The 18174-nt window shown below is 36.6% G+C and overlaps 1 protein-coding gene across 4 annotated transcripts in view; it reads right to left on the bottom strand.

Annotated features, from left to right (window-relative positions):
• The window catches only part of LOC306852014 (calcium/calmodulin-dependent protein kinase type II subunit gamma-like), a 79033-nt gene extending 61529 nt beyond the window's left edge, over positions 1-17504 (bottom strand). For 2 of the 4 annotated variants that reach the window (XM_079388582.1, XM_079388580.1), the window contains exons 1-2: positions 17311-17470; positions 15825-15919 (exon numbers count right to left, since the gene is read on the bottom strand). In XM_079388582.1, the coding sequence (XP_079244708.1) occupies positions 15825-15919; positions 17311-17375 (160 nt within the window). In that variant the 5' untranslated portion in view covers positions 17376-17470. Of the gene's footprint in view, positions 1-15824; positions 15920-17310 lie in introns of all 4 variants that reach the window. The other 2 variants (XM_079388579.1, XM_079388581.1) reach the window with 2 other exon arrangements.
• Positions 17505-18174: the final 670 nt, after the last annotated feature.

Raw genomic sequence — 18174 nt, forward strand, 5'->3', positions numbered from 1 at the left:
AAACATTTTCTTGCAACCTTACATGAAGTATTATATGATAAAATGCATTATGAAGAAGAATTGGACCTGTTCTGCAGGTGCATTAGAGCTAACATTAGCATCATGCTACATAAGACAATTTATTAAATTAATAGTACACTTTTACTCAGAACTCACTTTAAAACACCATCGAGTGTTTGTAATAACTTCCTTTTGCGATCACATGTGTATACACTTCGGGCGGCACGGTACATTATAAAAGTAGCCCAAAAAAACCGCAACCCACGGCTCTGTAATTTCTCCCACGACTGTACTTTCAAAATAGCCCAATTGTGCAGGGAAACCGCGACCCTGGCAACACTGGTTCACTGTACCTTTATCAAATATGAGTATACATCTCTCTCTCGCTCTCTCTCTCTGCATTCGCTTCACTGTTGTCTAGCCCAACACCTCATAATCACACAATCCCTGCGTCCCAATGTGCATACTATCCACCCTATCTGCCCTAAATAGTAGGGGTGTGCACGAATAGTCGAACGTTTGAATATTCGGTCTGTAATTATTATTCGAACAATAAAAACAATATTTAAATTTTACTATGTTAAACTTGATAGTATTTGATCACAGAACGTCGTCATTTGCCTCACGAAGTTTGGATTTACTTTGATCTAAATGATCTTACTAAATGTAATTACTTCTGATCAGATGAATTAGTGAAACTGATTTATCATACTATTACCACCACAATGAGAAATCATGAAATCCAAACACAGTTGACGGAGAAAGACAGCTGTCCATCACTGCAGGTGAGCGCGGCTGTACTCCGATTGAGCTGAAAAGAGAGTTTATCTGATAGTGGAATTCTCTTCAGACATATATAAAGTTTTCTCGAGGGAGAATGGTTTAACACAAAGCGCTAAGAAACTGTTAGCACACGTGATCTTTGTCAGCGCGTTCTTATTGTTATCAGACTGAGGAACAAACTTTCACCCTAGCATGTGAATATTATTGTTTCTCTCACAATTAATACGTGAAACAATTTAAAAATAATAAATATAGGCTGACTCGAGTAAATGTAGCCTACATTCTGTATTGTAATTGGAACAGTCTGCTTGCTTTTTCCATTTGCTCTGCTTGATCTTGAATGGTTTTTTAATGTATTTTTTGTTGTTGTTTACACGTTTTCAACCAAAATAAAACCTTGCAATACAACATAACGTTGTTGTAGAACATTGTTGAGTAACGGCTAATCATAAGATTGTTCAGAAATCTTGACAAAAACTTGATAATTAAAAATAACGTCTTTCTCATTAAACCTCATTTAAATAAACAAATATTCGAATATTAGTTTTTAATGAGCCCGAATATTCGAATGCAAATTTTTTGGAAAATACCCATCCCTACTAAATAGTGGGGGATGGGTATTTCTAAATAGTAGGGATGCTCTGATCGATCGGCATCGGCCGATATTCACATTTTATGACTCGATCGGTACTCATACATTTGGCCGATCTCACGAACCGATCGCAATTTGAGGACTTCAATGTGTGACGATGTATGATATGTGGGGACATGTGCTGCAAGTCATCTCCAGTGTGGAAATGCTATGACGTTTCGAGAATATAGTAAGAAAAATAACTATATTTGCAGCATTGTTTTTTTTTTTGCTGCTGTATTTTAGTGAAAGTAATCTATAATTTTGCCTCTCGCCATGTTTCTGTCATTGTTAAAATAACTGCGGCAGCTCTTGAACTTGGTGCCGACGCACGTCAGGAGAGAGAAAGCGCACGGAGTTGAAAGGGCTCGAATAAAGAGTGTTTAGCTTTAGATAAAAATACTAGAGTATATAGCGCAGAAAGATATTTACCATAAACGACCCTGAGCGCTTGTTATGTGAATCTCTCCGCTATTGACATGCTGCTCACTTAAAATGGTGCTGCTGTTACGGCTCGCGGTCCGGATGGATGGCAGGGTGCGGATGAGGTCCGCCTTTTGAAAATCAGTTATATAAGTATTTACGGATAAATACTCGAGTTGCTTTTAAATATTCACAAGTCCTTTTCCTCGAGTCGAGTAAAGTCTGTAGTCATTTCAGGTCAAGTCAAGTCTGAAGGCTATAAACATGAGTCTCGAGTCCTAGCCAATCTCTGCCTTGGGTTGCATCAGAAACATTTTGTTTGCATTTATTTTTGTCTTATATTGAGTATCCTGATACACATGTTATGCATAAACACCATTTTAAAGGAATATTAAAATTCACTGTATAAGGAATAATTTTTTTGATTATTTATATAACATTATTACATATGTTATATAAAGCTTGAAGCATCAGAATCGGTATCGGTATCGGGCGATCACCATGACAAGAAATCGGTACTCGGTATCGGCTGCAAAAATCCTGATCGGAGCATCCCTACTAAATAGTATTGAAAATTACTAATGTCACATAGAATTTAGGATGGATAGTGTGCACATTGGCCTTCCGCGCTGCACTGACGGCAAGAAGTTGGGGTTGCATAAAAAAAAATTCACGCGTTAAAATTTTTAGATTAATCGCATGCGTTAACGCGTTAACGTTGACAGCCCTAAAAAATAGGCCTGATGCATTGATGTAATAAGAAAAATTATGTAAAAAATAAATAAATAAATAAATAAATATATACCAAAATTATGGTATGATGACCCACTGATTATGTGAGGCCCCTTCCAAACATATCAGTCCCACAATCCTGCAGGTCTATTCTCTGCAGACCTGCTGTAAACACTGCTCAGAAGAGCACACAAACACAACAAGCCCATCTAATCAAGCAAATCTAATCACAAGAATGACTGAGATGGATACCACAAATGACACTCAACAAGAAACAATTCGCTCTGCTCCTCTGCTCTAACATTCCTCTGAAGGCAGAAGCCGAGATGTCCACAGATGCATCTCATTAAAACAGCCAACGGCAGGTTTTCTCCTCTGGAACCCTCAGAGACGGTACGGGGGAGCGATAACAGCTAAACAAGGACTAACACCGCCTTGCTTCTACAAGCACTAGTTTGTAACTAACCCTTTTAATACAAGACAGAACAGGGCGTCTTGTTATTGATGGATTACCTGTCCAACATATCGATTCAATTAAACTGACCTCATTTATTTCAATAAATGCTCCTGGTTTTATTCTTTTACATTACATTCACATTGATGCATTTGGCAGAAGATTTTATAAAAAATGATTTACACTGCATTCAAGGTACACATTTTAATCCTGGGAATCCATTAATGTACATTACTGTAGAAGTAAAAAAAAAAAAAAAAAGGTGATTTCCTTAAAGTTCCTCTGAAACGGCCTTTACTGCTAATGCAAACAAACTTGCATTAGCTGTGAAAAAATTATGTTACTTGCATCCTATAACATGCTTCCACATACTCCACTGTCAGAGACAAAGTGGTGAGAAACAACAGCTCTTTCAATTACTTAGGACACCCTTCCTTCCTTATATAGCAAAACAGTACAGGAAGACTTTCACAGTACAGCAGGAAGGAGTTTGGAGTTTCTCTAACCCTAACCCTTTTCTCTAAAGAGATCGATACAGATTTCAGCTTATCAATCAGCCTAAGACTCACTGTTATTAAGTATCCGATGCCCTTAAGTCTTGCGGTAATACACTGTAATCAGAGTAGAGAATGCAGTATTCTTTATGACTGTTGTGAGATGGTTTTCACTGGGAGCTGAATTCAGCAAAATTCAGGATTACATTTTTAAAAGTAATGGCATTCTGGACATTCCTCCACTCTGCTCCAATTAATTTAAACAATTAGTAAGTATTCGTATGTTAGATCTATTTTTTATTAACACTTTTATTCAGTTTTAAACTTTTTATTCATCAAAGAATTCAACAACAAATGGTTTCCATATGCAGCACAACTATTTTCAACATTTATAATGATAAGAAATGTTTTTGAGCAGCAAATCAGCATATTAGAATTATTTCTATAGGATCATTTGACACTGAAGACTGGATTAGGGCTGGAGTAGGGCTGATAACATCTTCAAACTTAATAATTTTAGAATTTCAGTCTCAAACTTTCCTGTTCTAGTTAAAAGACCCTTACTGCAGTTATATGAATTTGTATTTCAGTTATTTTAATTACACTTCCTTAAATCTGAATTGCAATTCTGCAAACTGTTTGATTCAAACTTCAATGCAATTCAGGAAGTGAACTAGTTTCTTTTCTTCTATTTTTTGAACCTTCTTATATCAATTCTGAATGATAACAGCACTGAGTAGAAATGGGACTCCGTGTTCTAGGAGCTGAGGCAGTTCAGTGTCTCTAGAGGCGGGATGGATCTTGAGCTTTGTGCTGTGTGAACTGTGAAGGACTCAGACATGGTGATTAAGGGACAGATAGAGGACAGCTTCACAGGATACAAAAAAAGAGACTGAGGGAAATGTGTGTGTTTTAGGTCAGCAGTTCAATCCAGAGAAAGAGGAGCACTCAATGACACTGCATATTTCAGAACAGTGTGTGTACAGAAACATAGTGGCTAGCAAAACTGTCTTAAACCCACAGCAGATCAACAACACAACCAACACACAAAAAGAGGAAAATAGAAAGAAAAAAAAGATGTGTAAAAACATAAATCGAGTTTCAGATGTTGGTAAAATAGGTGTAATGGTAACTAAATCTAAAAGCACAAATGGCATTAAATTAAGTGTCAAAATTTTATAATTTTATATTATGGTAAAAGTAGATAAAGATATTCTTTGATGCAAATATATCAAATTAATTATTTTTAACACTTTGAAGTAAAATACATTTAACAATGCATAAAAATAATTCCCCAATATATATTTTTTTACTTTTATTCAGCAAGGATGCATTTAATGGACCAAAAGAAAACTCAAAATACAAAAAAATTAAATCCTATTCTTTTTATGTATCATGGCTTCCCCAAAATATTAAGCATATTAAGCAGCACAACAGTTTTCAACATTGATAATAATAATAAATGTTTCTTGAGCACCAAATCAGCATATTAGAACGATTTCTGAAGGATTCTTTGACACTGAAGACTGGAGTAATGGCTGCTGAAAAAATAGCTTTGCCTTTAAATTATAATTAAATAGAAAACAGATATTTTAAATTGTATTTTACAGAATTTTTTTTTTTTTTAACTTTCGAATCTTGATGGATGCAAACCAAATGGTACAATTTCTACCATCACATGATATTCATACCACCCAGACCAATGGTCATACCAATGAACAGTACTTCAGCTCACATGACATACACTTCAGTACACACACAGTAAAAAGTAAGGGCCCATTAAATAAGTAAATACAACAGAGCAGTAGGCAAATATTTATCCACAGGAGGTTGGAGTGTCAGAGGAGTATGTAAGGATTACTTTACAAACACTTGAGAGAGAGAAATAAACCTAACATTAGTCTAGGGCAGTCCCAAAAGACTAGAGGCACTGGATCACACTCCAGATTCAACTTTACAAGACAGATTCACATATTCCCTCCGCGGCGGTGTCATTTCTGTTATTCCAAGTTGGTTTCAAACAGCTAAAAAGTGTCACAAGTTATTCTCTACTGGGTCCCTCGCTCTCTGCTGAACTAGCAAGCTGACTAATTTAGCATTTCCATTGCGTCTGAGTGTGTGGGTAGGCAGAGCTCTCCGATGTGGCGTGCCAGGGCCTGTGCAGATCTCCGAGGACCCTGGCTTAACTCAACCACGCTGTAAGAAACGATCAATGACTCAATGCCACCCAGAGCGCCAACTCACTAGCAACAGTTTTAGCCAGATAACATAAAATACAGTCAAGATCCTGAAGACAACTGTAAGCAAATAAAAAAAAAAAAAAATCCTGCTTATAAAGCGTCAAGATTTTATGGAACTATATTATTATGTAATTCAACAGATATGTGGTCACTGTGGATATATTTTTACATGCCTATTCATATTAGTCATGACAGACACATTGTTCATTTGTTATGAATAATTTTACATTTTGCTTCCAAAACCAAAAATGTTTTTAAAAGTATTTTTCATTACATTATTGAAAATAGACATAGTTATGTAACATGAGGGGGGTTGCAGCAGTGACAGAAACATTCATTTCCTATAAAGAATCTTACATTGACCTTACATTACTCTTACATTAAAGTATTTTCCATTAGATTACAGAAAAATTATTGACATTATGTAACAAAACATCTGGGGATTTAATTTTCAACAAAATCAATAAATACATGATAAATCATGATAAATACCATCATTGGAATATAAAATTACTCATCCAGTGATGTAATATTTTGTCATACCGCCCATTCCTATCCCAGCCTCACCTCTAAATGAAGGCTCTCTCACATTTCCAAAACTGTAAGAAACAAAAGAACACATAATAGGCTAGCGTGTACGTGATCATCTTTAGGTAATTTAACTATTCCGACCACTATCTGGACAGGAAGTAACCTTCTCGGTTTTGGTTCCTCATGGCTGTGGGTCAGAGCACGTCATCCATTAATTGTGGATTGAACACTTCTCATTACAGCGGAATCATATCACACTTAGCAACAATCGCATGCAATCAGCTACACCGTCCATTAACATTTTATTACAGCCCACGTCTTCACCGGATTAGAAAGGGCCATTTGCATGGCAGTCAACATTTCAAAAGATAAATTGACTCACTTTAAGTTTCCTGAGTCATTCTAGCAGGTTCCACTCACTTTCAGTACAACTTGGCAAAGGTTTCTGCCTGTAATCGCTCTCTGGCTCTTTCCGTCTCATTCCCTCTTTCCTGTCTCTCTCCCTAGAAGGATTTATGCAGTAGGTACCAGACAAGGGTCAGAAATTAACCAGTGCCCGGGGCGCAAACACTACCATATATATATAGGGGTGTGCGATATGACGATTTTTGATCGTGGACGATAAAAATGTCTCCACGATCTGCTTTTGAAGAAATATCGTAGTATCGCGCTACCGCGCACATTGTCAAATACAGTTCTGGCGCCGCCGTCTCTATATACTGTACAACACGACATACAGCAGTAGAGTTACTCAGACAGGACACTGCACTTATTCGCGATCGCAAAAGTACATTATTTGCACACAAGCCTTGCTGGTTAAATGTTTAATTCGCGCGCTGGTCTGACGTGCGCTTGTTCTGAGCGCATACACCTGAAGCTCGCGCACTAAAACGCCTGTCTAACAGCGCCTGATTACTCAACTAAGTTATATTTTGCGCTAATACTGTCAAAACACACAAGGTTTACATACAGACTGAGTTGGTTATCTCTAAAATGAAAGTAAATAGTTAAGAGAGAAACGGATGCGTGCCTGTATATTAGATGCGTGCAGCTCTTAAAGGGACAGGACACTAAACGTGCTGTCGACTGTCATTAAAGGGATAGTTCACCCTAAAATTGAATTTCTGTCATTATTTACTCAGTGGAAAACCAAACAGTTGCTGGTCCACATTGACTTTGATAGTAGGAAAGAAAAATCCTATGGAAGTCACTGAGGACCAGCAACTGTTTGGTTTTCCACCTTCTTCAAAATAGCATTTATGTTCAGCAGAAGAAAGAAACTCATTCCGGTTTAAAACAACTTTTGAGTAAATGATGATATAAAAATACAACATTATGACAGAATTGACAGACAGATGACAGAATATTAATTTGTGGGGGAACTATTCATTTAACGTTAACAAAACAACAAAACGCAAAGAGAAAAATCACTCACTATTCTTGACTGAAAAACTTTAATACAGTTGCTTTAGGAATCAGTCTATCTAGTGTTTTATTTTTATATTTGTTCATTCAATTTCATTGAATGCTCTGCTAAATACACCTATTGTACCTGGAAATAAAGCACTGTTTGTTTTATTTGTATATTATGTGTATTTGTAATGTGTATCTTTATTCTTATTTTTTAATAAGAAAAATAAAATAATGACAAAGATTTTTTATCTTCACCCACTTTGGCCTAAATATCTGCCATGCATCTTTGTCTTTCTAGTTTGGCTGTAATGCTCAGACAACTTGTAAAACCAAAATAGTAAAACTAACAAAGAATCGGGATAAAAATCGTGAATCGTGATATTTCTATAAAAAATCGTGATATGATATTTTTCCCATATCGCCCACCCCTATATATATATATATATATATATATATATATATATATATATATAAAGTACCAGAAGTGCATATCATCTTAGAAAGTCCATTTAATATTTTCTTGGATAAAGGGGTGCCTTCTATTCAAAAAGGTTGAGAAACATTGATATAAACGGACTGCACATTTTAATATGGTTATCAAATAAAAAGTACCCTCATAAAAAGTAAAAAATGACTCTGGAATTCAATTCCAGGAAGGGAAAATTGCTTCTTAATAAAGTTAATTTCTGACGCTAATAGGAACCAGAAAGAACTACTCCCACATCCAACAGGTGAGTAATCACATTTTTCTAGCTCTACCTCCTAAAGCCTCACATCCGATTCATTTTACTGCCCCTCTTTTTCATAAACGAAGTGTGTGAAAATTGAGCAGACCTCATTTTGTTGGGAAAGCAGCAAAGCGATTGCACAATAACCTGATTTTAATAAGGCTATCACAGCCGAAGAAATGTGGAACAGAAGGGATGCAGAGCGAAACAAAATGGGAAAGAAAGCAGGAAGGAACAGGAGGGAGAGCAATTGATGGAAGTTCTACTAAAGGCACAGTACACAGCAGCTCAGAACAAAGAGTGCAAAATGAGTGTGGCTGGAACACTCGCGGCTCCCATTACAGAGAGAGAGGGATGGAAGAGAAGAGACGCTCCCTGTAGCGAGGACGTCTTTCTATCAGTTCTTGTAGCACCTCTACTTTCACACAATGAAGTTCAGAATGAGGCCGATGATCCCAGAGGAAGGGGGATTAAGATTTGGGCTGTCCTATACATGCTCGACACACTAGGAAAATTGAATTCAAACATGCAGCGTGTGTTCCTCTGATTCATTCCTCTCATGTACTACACTGCCTGATAACAACCAATTGTTGAATATGCTTTGTGTGTTTGCACTAGCAGAAGACCAACACGAGTTTTTCTATGATATCGAGAGAGCATAGAGGCAGATGGCTGATATAATGCTGCTATACACAATTAGGGATGGGAATCGTAAAGAATTTATTTCTGGGTCTCGTTCCTCTTCCAGTTCCATTAATGATTCTTATAGTCCTCTTAAGGACTCATTATCTGAAAAAAATAAAAAATAAAAAATCAATTCCAAATGTGATTAATTTAAAACAATTATTGCAAAAATTTATTTAGATTTTCTAAACACAACATACATGCAATCCTATAGATGGCCTATTAAACTATAATAACAAACTAATAAAAAAAAAGTTCAAAAGTTTGGGGTCGGTAGTATTTTTTTTAAAAATGTTTTTGAAAAAAAAAAGCTCACCAAGGCTGCATTTATTTGCTCAAAGGTACAGTGAAAACAGAAATGTGAAATATTATTACAGTTTTAAAGAATTGCTTTCTATTTTAATACACTTTAAAATTGTACTCAAAAAACATTTCTTATCATCAATGTTAAAAACAGTTGTGGAAACAATACTTTTTTCAGGATTATTTCATGAATAGAAAGCTTTTTTTTATTTATTAGAAATGCCTTTACTGTCACTTTTTTTTATCAATTTCATGCATCCTTGCCAAATAAATATATTCATTAAATAAAATAAAACAGTATTGCAACCTTTTGTGGAAAAAGAGAAGGTTCTTGGTTTCTAATCCAATAAACAATACAATGACATAGCTACTGAAACATTTTTCACATATTTAAAACTGGCTTAAAATCTCAAATATATTAACCAATTTGTTTCCATCATTTCACTAATTAATGAAATTTACACCAAAAACGCTGAGAAATACAGGTACATTGTGAAAAGAGACTTCATCTGCAATGCACATGTGCTACTTCACAAGCCTCCTTTGTGTTTTTTCTGCAATCTCATCCAGGGAGAACTAGCGGCACGGCAAAAATGTGAGCAGGGCAGCTGGAAATGACTACGCCAATGATGAAGCGCTAGGGAGCGAGCAGTCGGGAAGATGCATGCAGGATAACTGACAGTGATCTTAATGACCCACGACATGAAAATGCGTTATAACGCTTCTGGTCAGATCAGTCAGAGGGAGAGCATGACGTTGTAGGGCAGGCAAAGCAATTCACATAGTAGAGGACAAGTCTTCAGACAGCACTATTTGATCATTTTACTGCAGGGGTCACACCCTTTTAAGCTATTTCAGAGGAATAATGCAAGTGTACACACAACATATATGCATTGTGGGTGTATGCTTGTGTGTGCAAACACTAGGCTAGGAATTGTAAAGCTCTTTGGGCATCTGCCAACTGAACTGTGGCGTTACAATCCTAGAGTATCACAACAAAAATCGGAGGTAATTCAGACTCTGTGTCAGTTTTTGTCAAACAAAACAAGCATCTAGTCATTTAGGGGACTGGAGCTCAAGTTGGCCTTAGGGAGGTTAAGTCCTCTCAATAGCGGCTTAAACTGAATCCACTCGATCCGAGGAGCCTTTCGAATCTCCTGTGCAGCTTTCGTAACCATTTAAGGTGAAGTTTAAACAACATATGTCTGCAAAGACAGAGAAAGTATGACCACACGGACAAAAAAAAAACAAGTGCAGTGTAAGAGATGGTTATGGCATCCCCCTCTGGTCTGAGCCTGTGAAATACAATTAAATAAGTGGATTAACCTCAATACAAAAGCAATCCCCCTCGCAAAGTAAGAGAGAAGAGGACAGATACATAGATGCGAAAGCCAGACACTGCAGTGGGGGGGAGAATAAAAAGACTAATTTTCTTAGCTTAAACAATAATTGTATAATTTCTTTTATAAAATTCACCAACAGAAAGCACACAGGCTGTCACACTACAAACTGAAAATCCCTAAAACGCTTTGAATTTTGTGGGATACAGTCGTTCCTTGTATAATTTCATAAATGCTGGGGGAAATACATTGATCTTCACCTGATTTACGGTTATTGTGAACCTGCTAAATTTATTTTATTTCCCATAATTCATATAAATAATATTAACTACCATTCAATTAACTACCATTTTTTTAAAGAAGTATTAGTTTTAATTTCACTTAAAGAAGTGGTTAATTAAGAGTCAGCATTCCCAACATTAATTTGACATACTAAACTCTTCTGGTCTTTTCTGCTCTACTAGTTTGAGATTTTTATGCTATGTACATGAGGTTGTTTGGTTTAGTATTGACTGAATGATTAAGGCTACTGTTATTTATGCTTACAGTATCCTTGCCTGTATGTTGATACATTGCTTGTCATTTTTTCTGACAGTCGGACTATTTACATATGAGTGAGCTGGTATTGACCTGTTGGTTCTATATATAGCATAATTTAAGCGGATGTTGATTTTTTTTTGTATTGCAATAGAACTGTATTAGGAACAGCATAAATGTTATATGTATCTTGGAGCATGTATGTATTATGCATAGATTATTTCTCTTATATCTTTAGGGTGACAATTTTACCATCAGTCCAGGGACTGCAGATGAAAAATAGCCTTCTGGCTAATTCTGGCACATTGTACATTTATGTAGTTTTGATGTGCATTGTCCCTGTAAAACAAACCTGAAAATAAAAAAAATAAGGATGCATTCAATTGATTAGAAGTGACAGAAAACACATAGAATGATTTCCATTTCAAATAAATGGATGAACTTTTTATTTTTTAATAAAAAAAAAAAAAAGTATCAGGTGCCACAAAAATATTAATCAGCATAACTATTTTAAATGTTTATGATAATCCAAAATGTTTCTTGGCCACTAAATCAGCATATTAGAATGATTTTTGAAGTATCATGTTACTGTCACATGAACAAATTACATTTTAAAATAATCAAATATAAAAACAATATATATATATTTTACTTTTTTTAAACTGTTTTTGATCAAATAAACCTGTAAACCGTATTTATCATAATACATAATGTTTTTAATAAAATATATAAAGATGTGTCTTTATTTTTCCCCCCGAGGATCAATAGTATGTTTAAAATAATAATTATTATTTATTTTGAAATACATTTAATAAACAAAACCAGAAAAAAACAGAGCAGAAAATCCCACAATTTTTGCCATTTCTCAAATGAAAAGATGTAATTTGCCTGTATTAATTTGTGCCTTATGACACCTCTTTATAGAACATGAGCCAGCGAAGACCCTTTGGAAAGCGTTTGCACCCCAGTGGGGGGGACACGTGTTTACCAGAGCTCTGCGGCTCTTTCTACAGCCATTCAACCTTCGTGTTTCCAAAAGAAAATAAGCCAAGCTGCAAGCGTTACGCCATACATTTCCTTGGCTCAGAAAACCCCTCCCCCACCTGCTAATAAGGCCGTCATATGACCCGACCAGAGCACTAATCACACAAATGTTTATCTGGGCGAATAAGTAAAGGGATTCCTGCATATGGCACAGGGTCTGTGTCATAAACGAATGAACCGAACAGACCTCAGTTTTTGAAAAGCAGTGGGGTTGTTTGACAGATCTGGGTGTGCGGACGGAGTGAGACTCAACTACTCTAAGCCCCTGTCAGGCTCACGTGTTGCTTCTCTGCAGACATGTGGTGCGCGTCAGGGCACCAGGCAGTAGCGGATTATGGAAGATTTTTGTCCATTCTCATCCACAACTCAGTGTATCAACTCAAGTCTCCTCGTTTGTGGCAACCAATCAAATACAGCCCAAGTAAACGGTTGCCTAGCTACTGCATCAAGCTCTTGGTCAAAACCCACAAATGAGTGAAGCATTTCAGCAACACCACTTTATTCTACCTTTCACACATATATGCATGTATATGTATATATATATATATATGTATATGTATATACACATATACACACACACACTGATGGCCTCAAAAAATGCATTGCAGGTAAAAGTTGCTACTTTTTTAATGATGTTGGCACTATTAACAGTTTTTAAATGTCTGCATTCTTCTATCAATATGAATGAAACAGCTTTCGCTTTAGTTGTAAGCTTAGTCTGAATGAAATGTCTTGAGAAAGACAAGCTGTGTGCAAGTAAATACTTACTCCTGTCTTCAGAAAGTCCTTCAGGAAAATATTCAAAGTACAGTGAATACAGAAACAGCATTACATACTTCATTCCATCCATAGATATATAAACAAAATGTAGTAACTGGTATGAAATATTTAGGATCAGTTTTTTGCAACTTCCTTAGAAGCACTAAGAATCATTAAAAGAATCGCTAAGGAACAAAATGCATTAAGCGGAATCTGAATCATTGCATTAAATCAAATCATTAGACTCCCATCCCTTGCGAATTAATCAATTTGAGTTGAACTAGAATTAAATGCCCACACATCAGCGAAAGTTGAGAGAACATTAAACCGAGCATCCATCTCAAACGAGACGTGGATGAATTGAATATACAGTTACACCAGGATGACAAGAACCACACCTTTTCTTCCAGAATCTGTGTATTAGCGGATTCCGTCACACCCCTCTCGCTCTGCTAACAGGACGGTTGAAGCACAGTTCAGTCTCTTAATTGGCCGGCCTGCTGGAGATGAGCACTCAACAAAGAAAATGGCTATGCCATAAACAAGACCCTCACTGTCCATGTGCCCCACTTAATTTCACATTAGCTGCCTGGAAAACTGCAAATCAGCAAATCGAGGAAGGCAGAAAGACGTACTGCACCAGAAACTTCACTTACTAACCTTCTGCCGTTATGACAAACGAGCTTCTCCGACCTGCTGAGGCAGGTACAATTAGATATAATGCAGCAGACCAAAACTACAACAAGCTAAAGCAGAATAATGCTTATTTGATTTAAAAAATGCAAATCATTGAACACGATTCACTTCTAAGTCAACCGATCATCAGTGGCTCAGAGCAGCTTTACCCTGGATGCAACACTGTCAGAATTTCACACGGCAATAAAAATAAAGCCTACTATCAGCTGAATTGACCAAGAATCCTCCTCTGTGTATGACTCAGCTTATAGGCCTTTCTGACATTCCCACAATACCGAAAGTTTTTCCGTTTATCAGGGCAACAGCTGACCATTCAAATGAGAGAAATGAACACATGCCAATGAATATTTCCAACCTATAGCAAGCGCCGCAGGGCCTCTAAACAAACCTTAAATCTGTCTATTCCTGGAAAAATCTATTTTTCATTCTTCAACTGAAATGACAAAAAAAAAAGATCCTTTTTTTTCCTTTTAAGCGCCATCTCTTTTTACTCTAATCAAAAGCAGCTTTCGTCTTCAGGAGCTACACAACAAAGCATGTAAGTTCTGCGACACCACATGGTACTGATAAACACATGCTTGCGCAAAAAGGTTCACAAAATTATTGCAAAACTGCAGGTGGGACTATTTGCCAGATTTGTGTTGCAGGGCACAGCACGTATTCTCATGCGTCTCTTCAAGTTCTGAGGAAAAACGCTACTGAGCTAAACAGGTCTGTACAGAGCGGCCATCAGGGGGAGTTCAGTTTCCTTTCCCATGTTGACGTGTTTCCTATTAAAACAGGAAGCTGGAGACATATGTATCAATGGACTTGTCCCTTTTTTAAATAGCCAACAGCCTTTAGTCCAAGTCACAGCCATGAATTCTGGCTTAATGCTTGTTATTGCTACTGCATAGTTACCGTTAACTAAAATTTTTTAAACGTTTTTGGTCATTGAAATAAAGCTGAAATAAAACTAAATATAAATATTAAATGAAATCCTAACTAAAAAAAACCTTCAACTTAATTTTTTTTTTTTAATTAGACATGCTGCCTTGCTAAATAAATAAAATAAGTTTGAGGTAAAGTACTAAATACTGAATCTAAAACTGAAATAAAATAAAATTAAAGCTATATAAAAATGTTTAAAAAAGTCAAAAGCACTTAATATTACTAAAATGATTAATACTGTCTTGAATGGGTTGTTAAAGGCTTAGTTTACCCAAAACGTTGTTGAATAAAGTCATTATTTTTGCTTTCTTTGCACACAAAGTATTCTTGTAGCTTCATAAAATTACGGTTGAACCACTGATGTCACATGGACTGTTTTATCGATGTTCTTGCTACGTTTCTGGACGTGGGAGCATTACAGTTGTGTTACTGTCTATGAAGGGTCAGAGAGCTCTTGGATTGCATCAAAAATATCTTAATTTGTGTTCTGAAGATGAACGAAGGTCTTACGGGTTTGGAACGACATGAGGGTGAGTAATTAATGACAGAATTTTCATTTTTGGATGAACTATGCTAAAAGACAATGCAGATACCTGAAAACCAATTTAATGGAGTGAAATATAATACAGTTTATTTACAACAAATAAAATATACACACTCGATATTTGCTCAAATTTCATTAAAAACTGTCCATTGACATGGTTGTCAGTAGATTCTGGACCTGAAAAAAAACTACTTCTGTTAACCTTTTGATGTAATAATGCAAAAATGGACAAATGCAAGCTGATTAATTGGCCTGATCACTATATTTGTCTAGTGATAGTCACAAGTAGGTGGTATTAGAGGGAGAGTATTTTACTGGACAACTAAATGAATACGCCTGCGAGTGCAAACTGAATCATCAATAATTTTGGTCTGTTTTCCCAGATGACTTAAACGAGCATATCTTCTACAAGGTAATCACTCAACTTTTACAAGTACCCAACCATACGGCCTCAAAAGAACAGACAAGGACTAAGCACTGTCTTTTCAGTGAACGCGGAGCGAAATAAAACACCAAGCACTTCATCCCACTGCACCAGTGCTGAATCGAATGCCTTACCTCTTGCTGACAGTTTCTTTGTGTTAATAATTTTAGCAGCATATTCCTGGCCAGTGGATTTTTTCACACATCTCCGCACCACGGAGAAGGCCCCCCTGCAAACGAAGAACACACAAAGCTTAATTTCCCTCGCAAACTCAGAAGAGCTGTCAGTCATAACAGCGATTCCATTATACATCACTGATGAGTAGTCCAACAGTTTGCTTAAAAGAATGATTAATTTTTACGTTCCACCAAGTTCTAAACTGCTATTCATTTAGAGTTATAAATTAAGGTGTTTATTGTAATTTTATGTAATTAATTTAAGTTGTTCACTGCTTACAACTCAAATATAAGTGACATTTAAATGATTCTACATTAACAATAATTCACGGTGAATCAAGAATCTTCGATTCAGTACGATTTGTGAATGAATCATTCCGATTCACTGAACAGATTCGACACAAAAGACCGATTCATTCCGATTCACTGAACAGATTCGACACAAAAGACCGATTCATTCCGATTCACTGAACAGATTCGACACAAAAAAACGATTCATTCCGATTCACTGAACAGATTCGACACAAAAAAACCGATTCAGACATCGTGAGACATTCAACACCCACTGATCCGGGTGTGTGTTCACGGTGTGTGTGTGTTCACTGCTGTGTGTGTGCACGTTGGATGGGTTAAATGCAGAGCACGAATTCCGAGTATGGATCACCATACTTGGCAGTATGTCACTTCACTTCACTTCAAGTATGACAAAAAGAAGTGCAAATCAGAAAATGCTCTCATGTCTGCACACAATTAGACTTAACACAACACGGTCTACTACACTTCTGACATTAGCCTCTAAAAATGGGCGGCGTGCAGAGCACTTCGCATCTGCATGTCAGTATAATGCTCTTCCCAAAAGTGAGATTGAATTCTCAGAAAGGCGTCACTGCTCATTTATTGGTTTTATAATCCCTCTTTATCGCTCCCCTCCTAAGATATTAAAGTGTGATTAACTGTGTGCGCGACACACTCGATATTTCATTGCAATATCAAGTAGGCTACACGGCTACATATTCTTTAGTGCACTACATAGTGCACAGCGCTGCAATCATTTTAAGCAGCTGCAGAACAATACGACTTAACCTCGGGTTACGAGCATAAAACAATCCACGTTGTTAATGTCAGGAAAAGTGGCAGCCAAATACCCAAAGTAACCGAGAAAACCTTCCTGCCCATCAGCAAGCCCTTAAAATAAAACACAGCGTGAACTGTATCCAACATTATACACCACAGAGGCGTTACTCAAACCCACTACAGCCCTTTAAACCTGACATTAACAACGTTTAGAGCTAGGACTCGCTGTACGTGGCTCTCGGAGAGGTTTACGAGTCTCTTTGCAAGTCATTTCCCCCGCTGTCAACATCCAAATAAAAGAATAGAGAGAAACAAACAAGAGTAACTTGCGCCGCTGACGTCACACCGCTACAATGTTGCGCGCACTTACTTTCCCAGCTCTTCGTAAAGCTGATACTCGTCCGTAAACCTGGTCGAGGTTACAATTGTAGCCATGTTGTGTGTGCGTGTGGGGAGGGGGGTCGATGCCTCTGCTGCTGCGGTTCAGGTTTCGGGAGGAGAATCTCATGTGTTCCAGAGAGAGAAAGAAGGGAGATACAGACGGAAAGAGCGGAGGGGAGGGGCTGGATGGTGGGGGTGGAGACAAAACCACGCGAGACAACGCGAGACTTCCCTGCAATCAGCAAAGTCACGGGTAGGGTGACAGCCTGACAGATCTTTTTCATTAATACATGCATATTAACGATGGCCACTCATTTTTATTCATAATATGCAACGAAAAACATTTCACTGGTTTGTGAAAAACGTGTCAGAATATAATACAAGTTACTGTAGTAGTATAATAATGCAACACAATGCAATATTAAATTCTTTCAATTCACTAATCTGTCTGTAATATGTTTGATAATAATGCTACTACATTTATACAAAACATTACAGTATGGTCGGTATACATTATTTGGTTGAATAGTTAGGAACATGAAAATTAATATGTTCTTTCATGTTACGTTATGTATACTTCTCCAATAATATTAATATTTATATCTATCTATCTATCTATCTATCTATCTATCTATCTATCTATCTATCTATCTATCTATCTATCTATCTATCTATCTATCTATCTAATCTACATTATCATTCAATCGTTTGGGATAAGAAAGATTTGGTATCAGAAAGTGTTTGTATTTATTTATTTATTTGTTTGTTTTTAAATAAGTCTCTTGTGCTCATCAAGGCTGCATTTAGTTGATCAAAAATGCTGTAAAAAAAAATAATAATAATGTATTCTTGT

This window comes from Barbus barbus (assembly GCF_936440315.1).
Source record: "Barbus barbus genome assembly, chromosome: 32".
Taxonomy (NCBI): domain Eukaryota; kingdom Metazoa; phylum Chordata; class Actinopteri; order Cypriniformes; family Cyprinidae; genus Barbus; species Barbus barbus.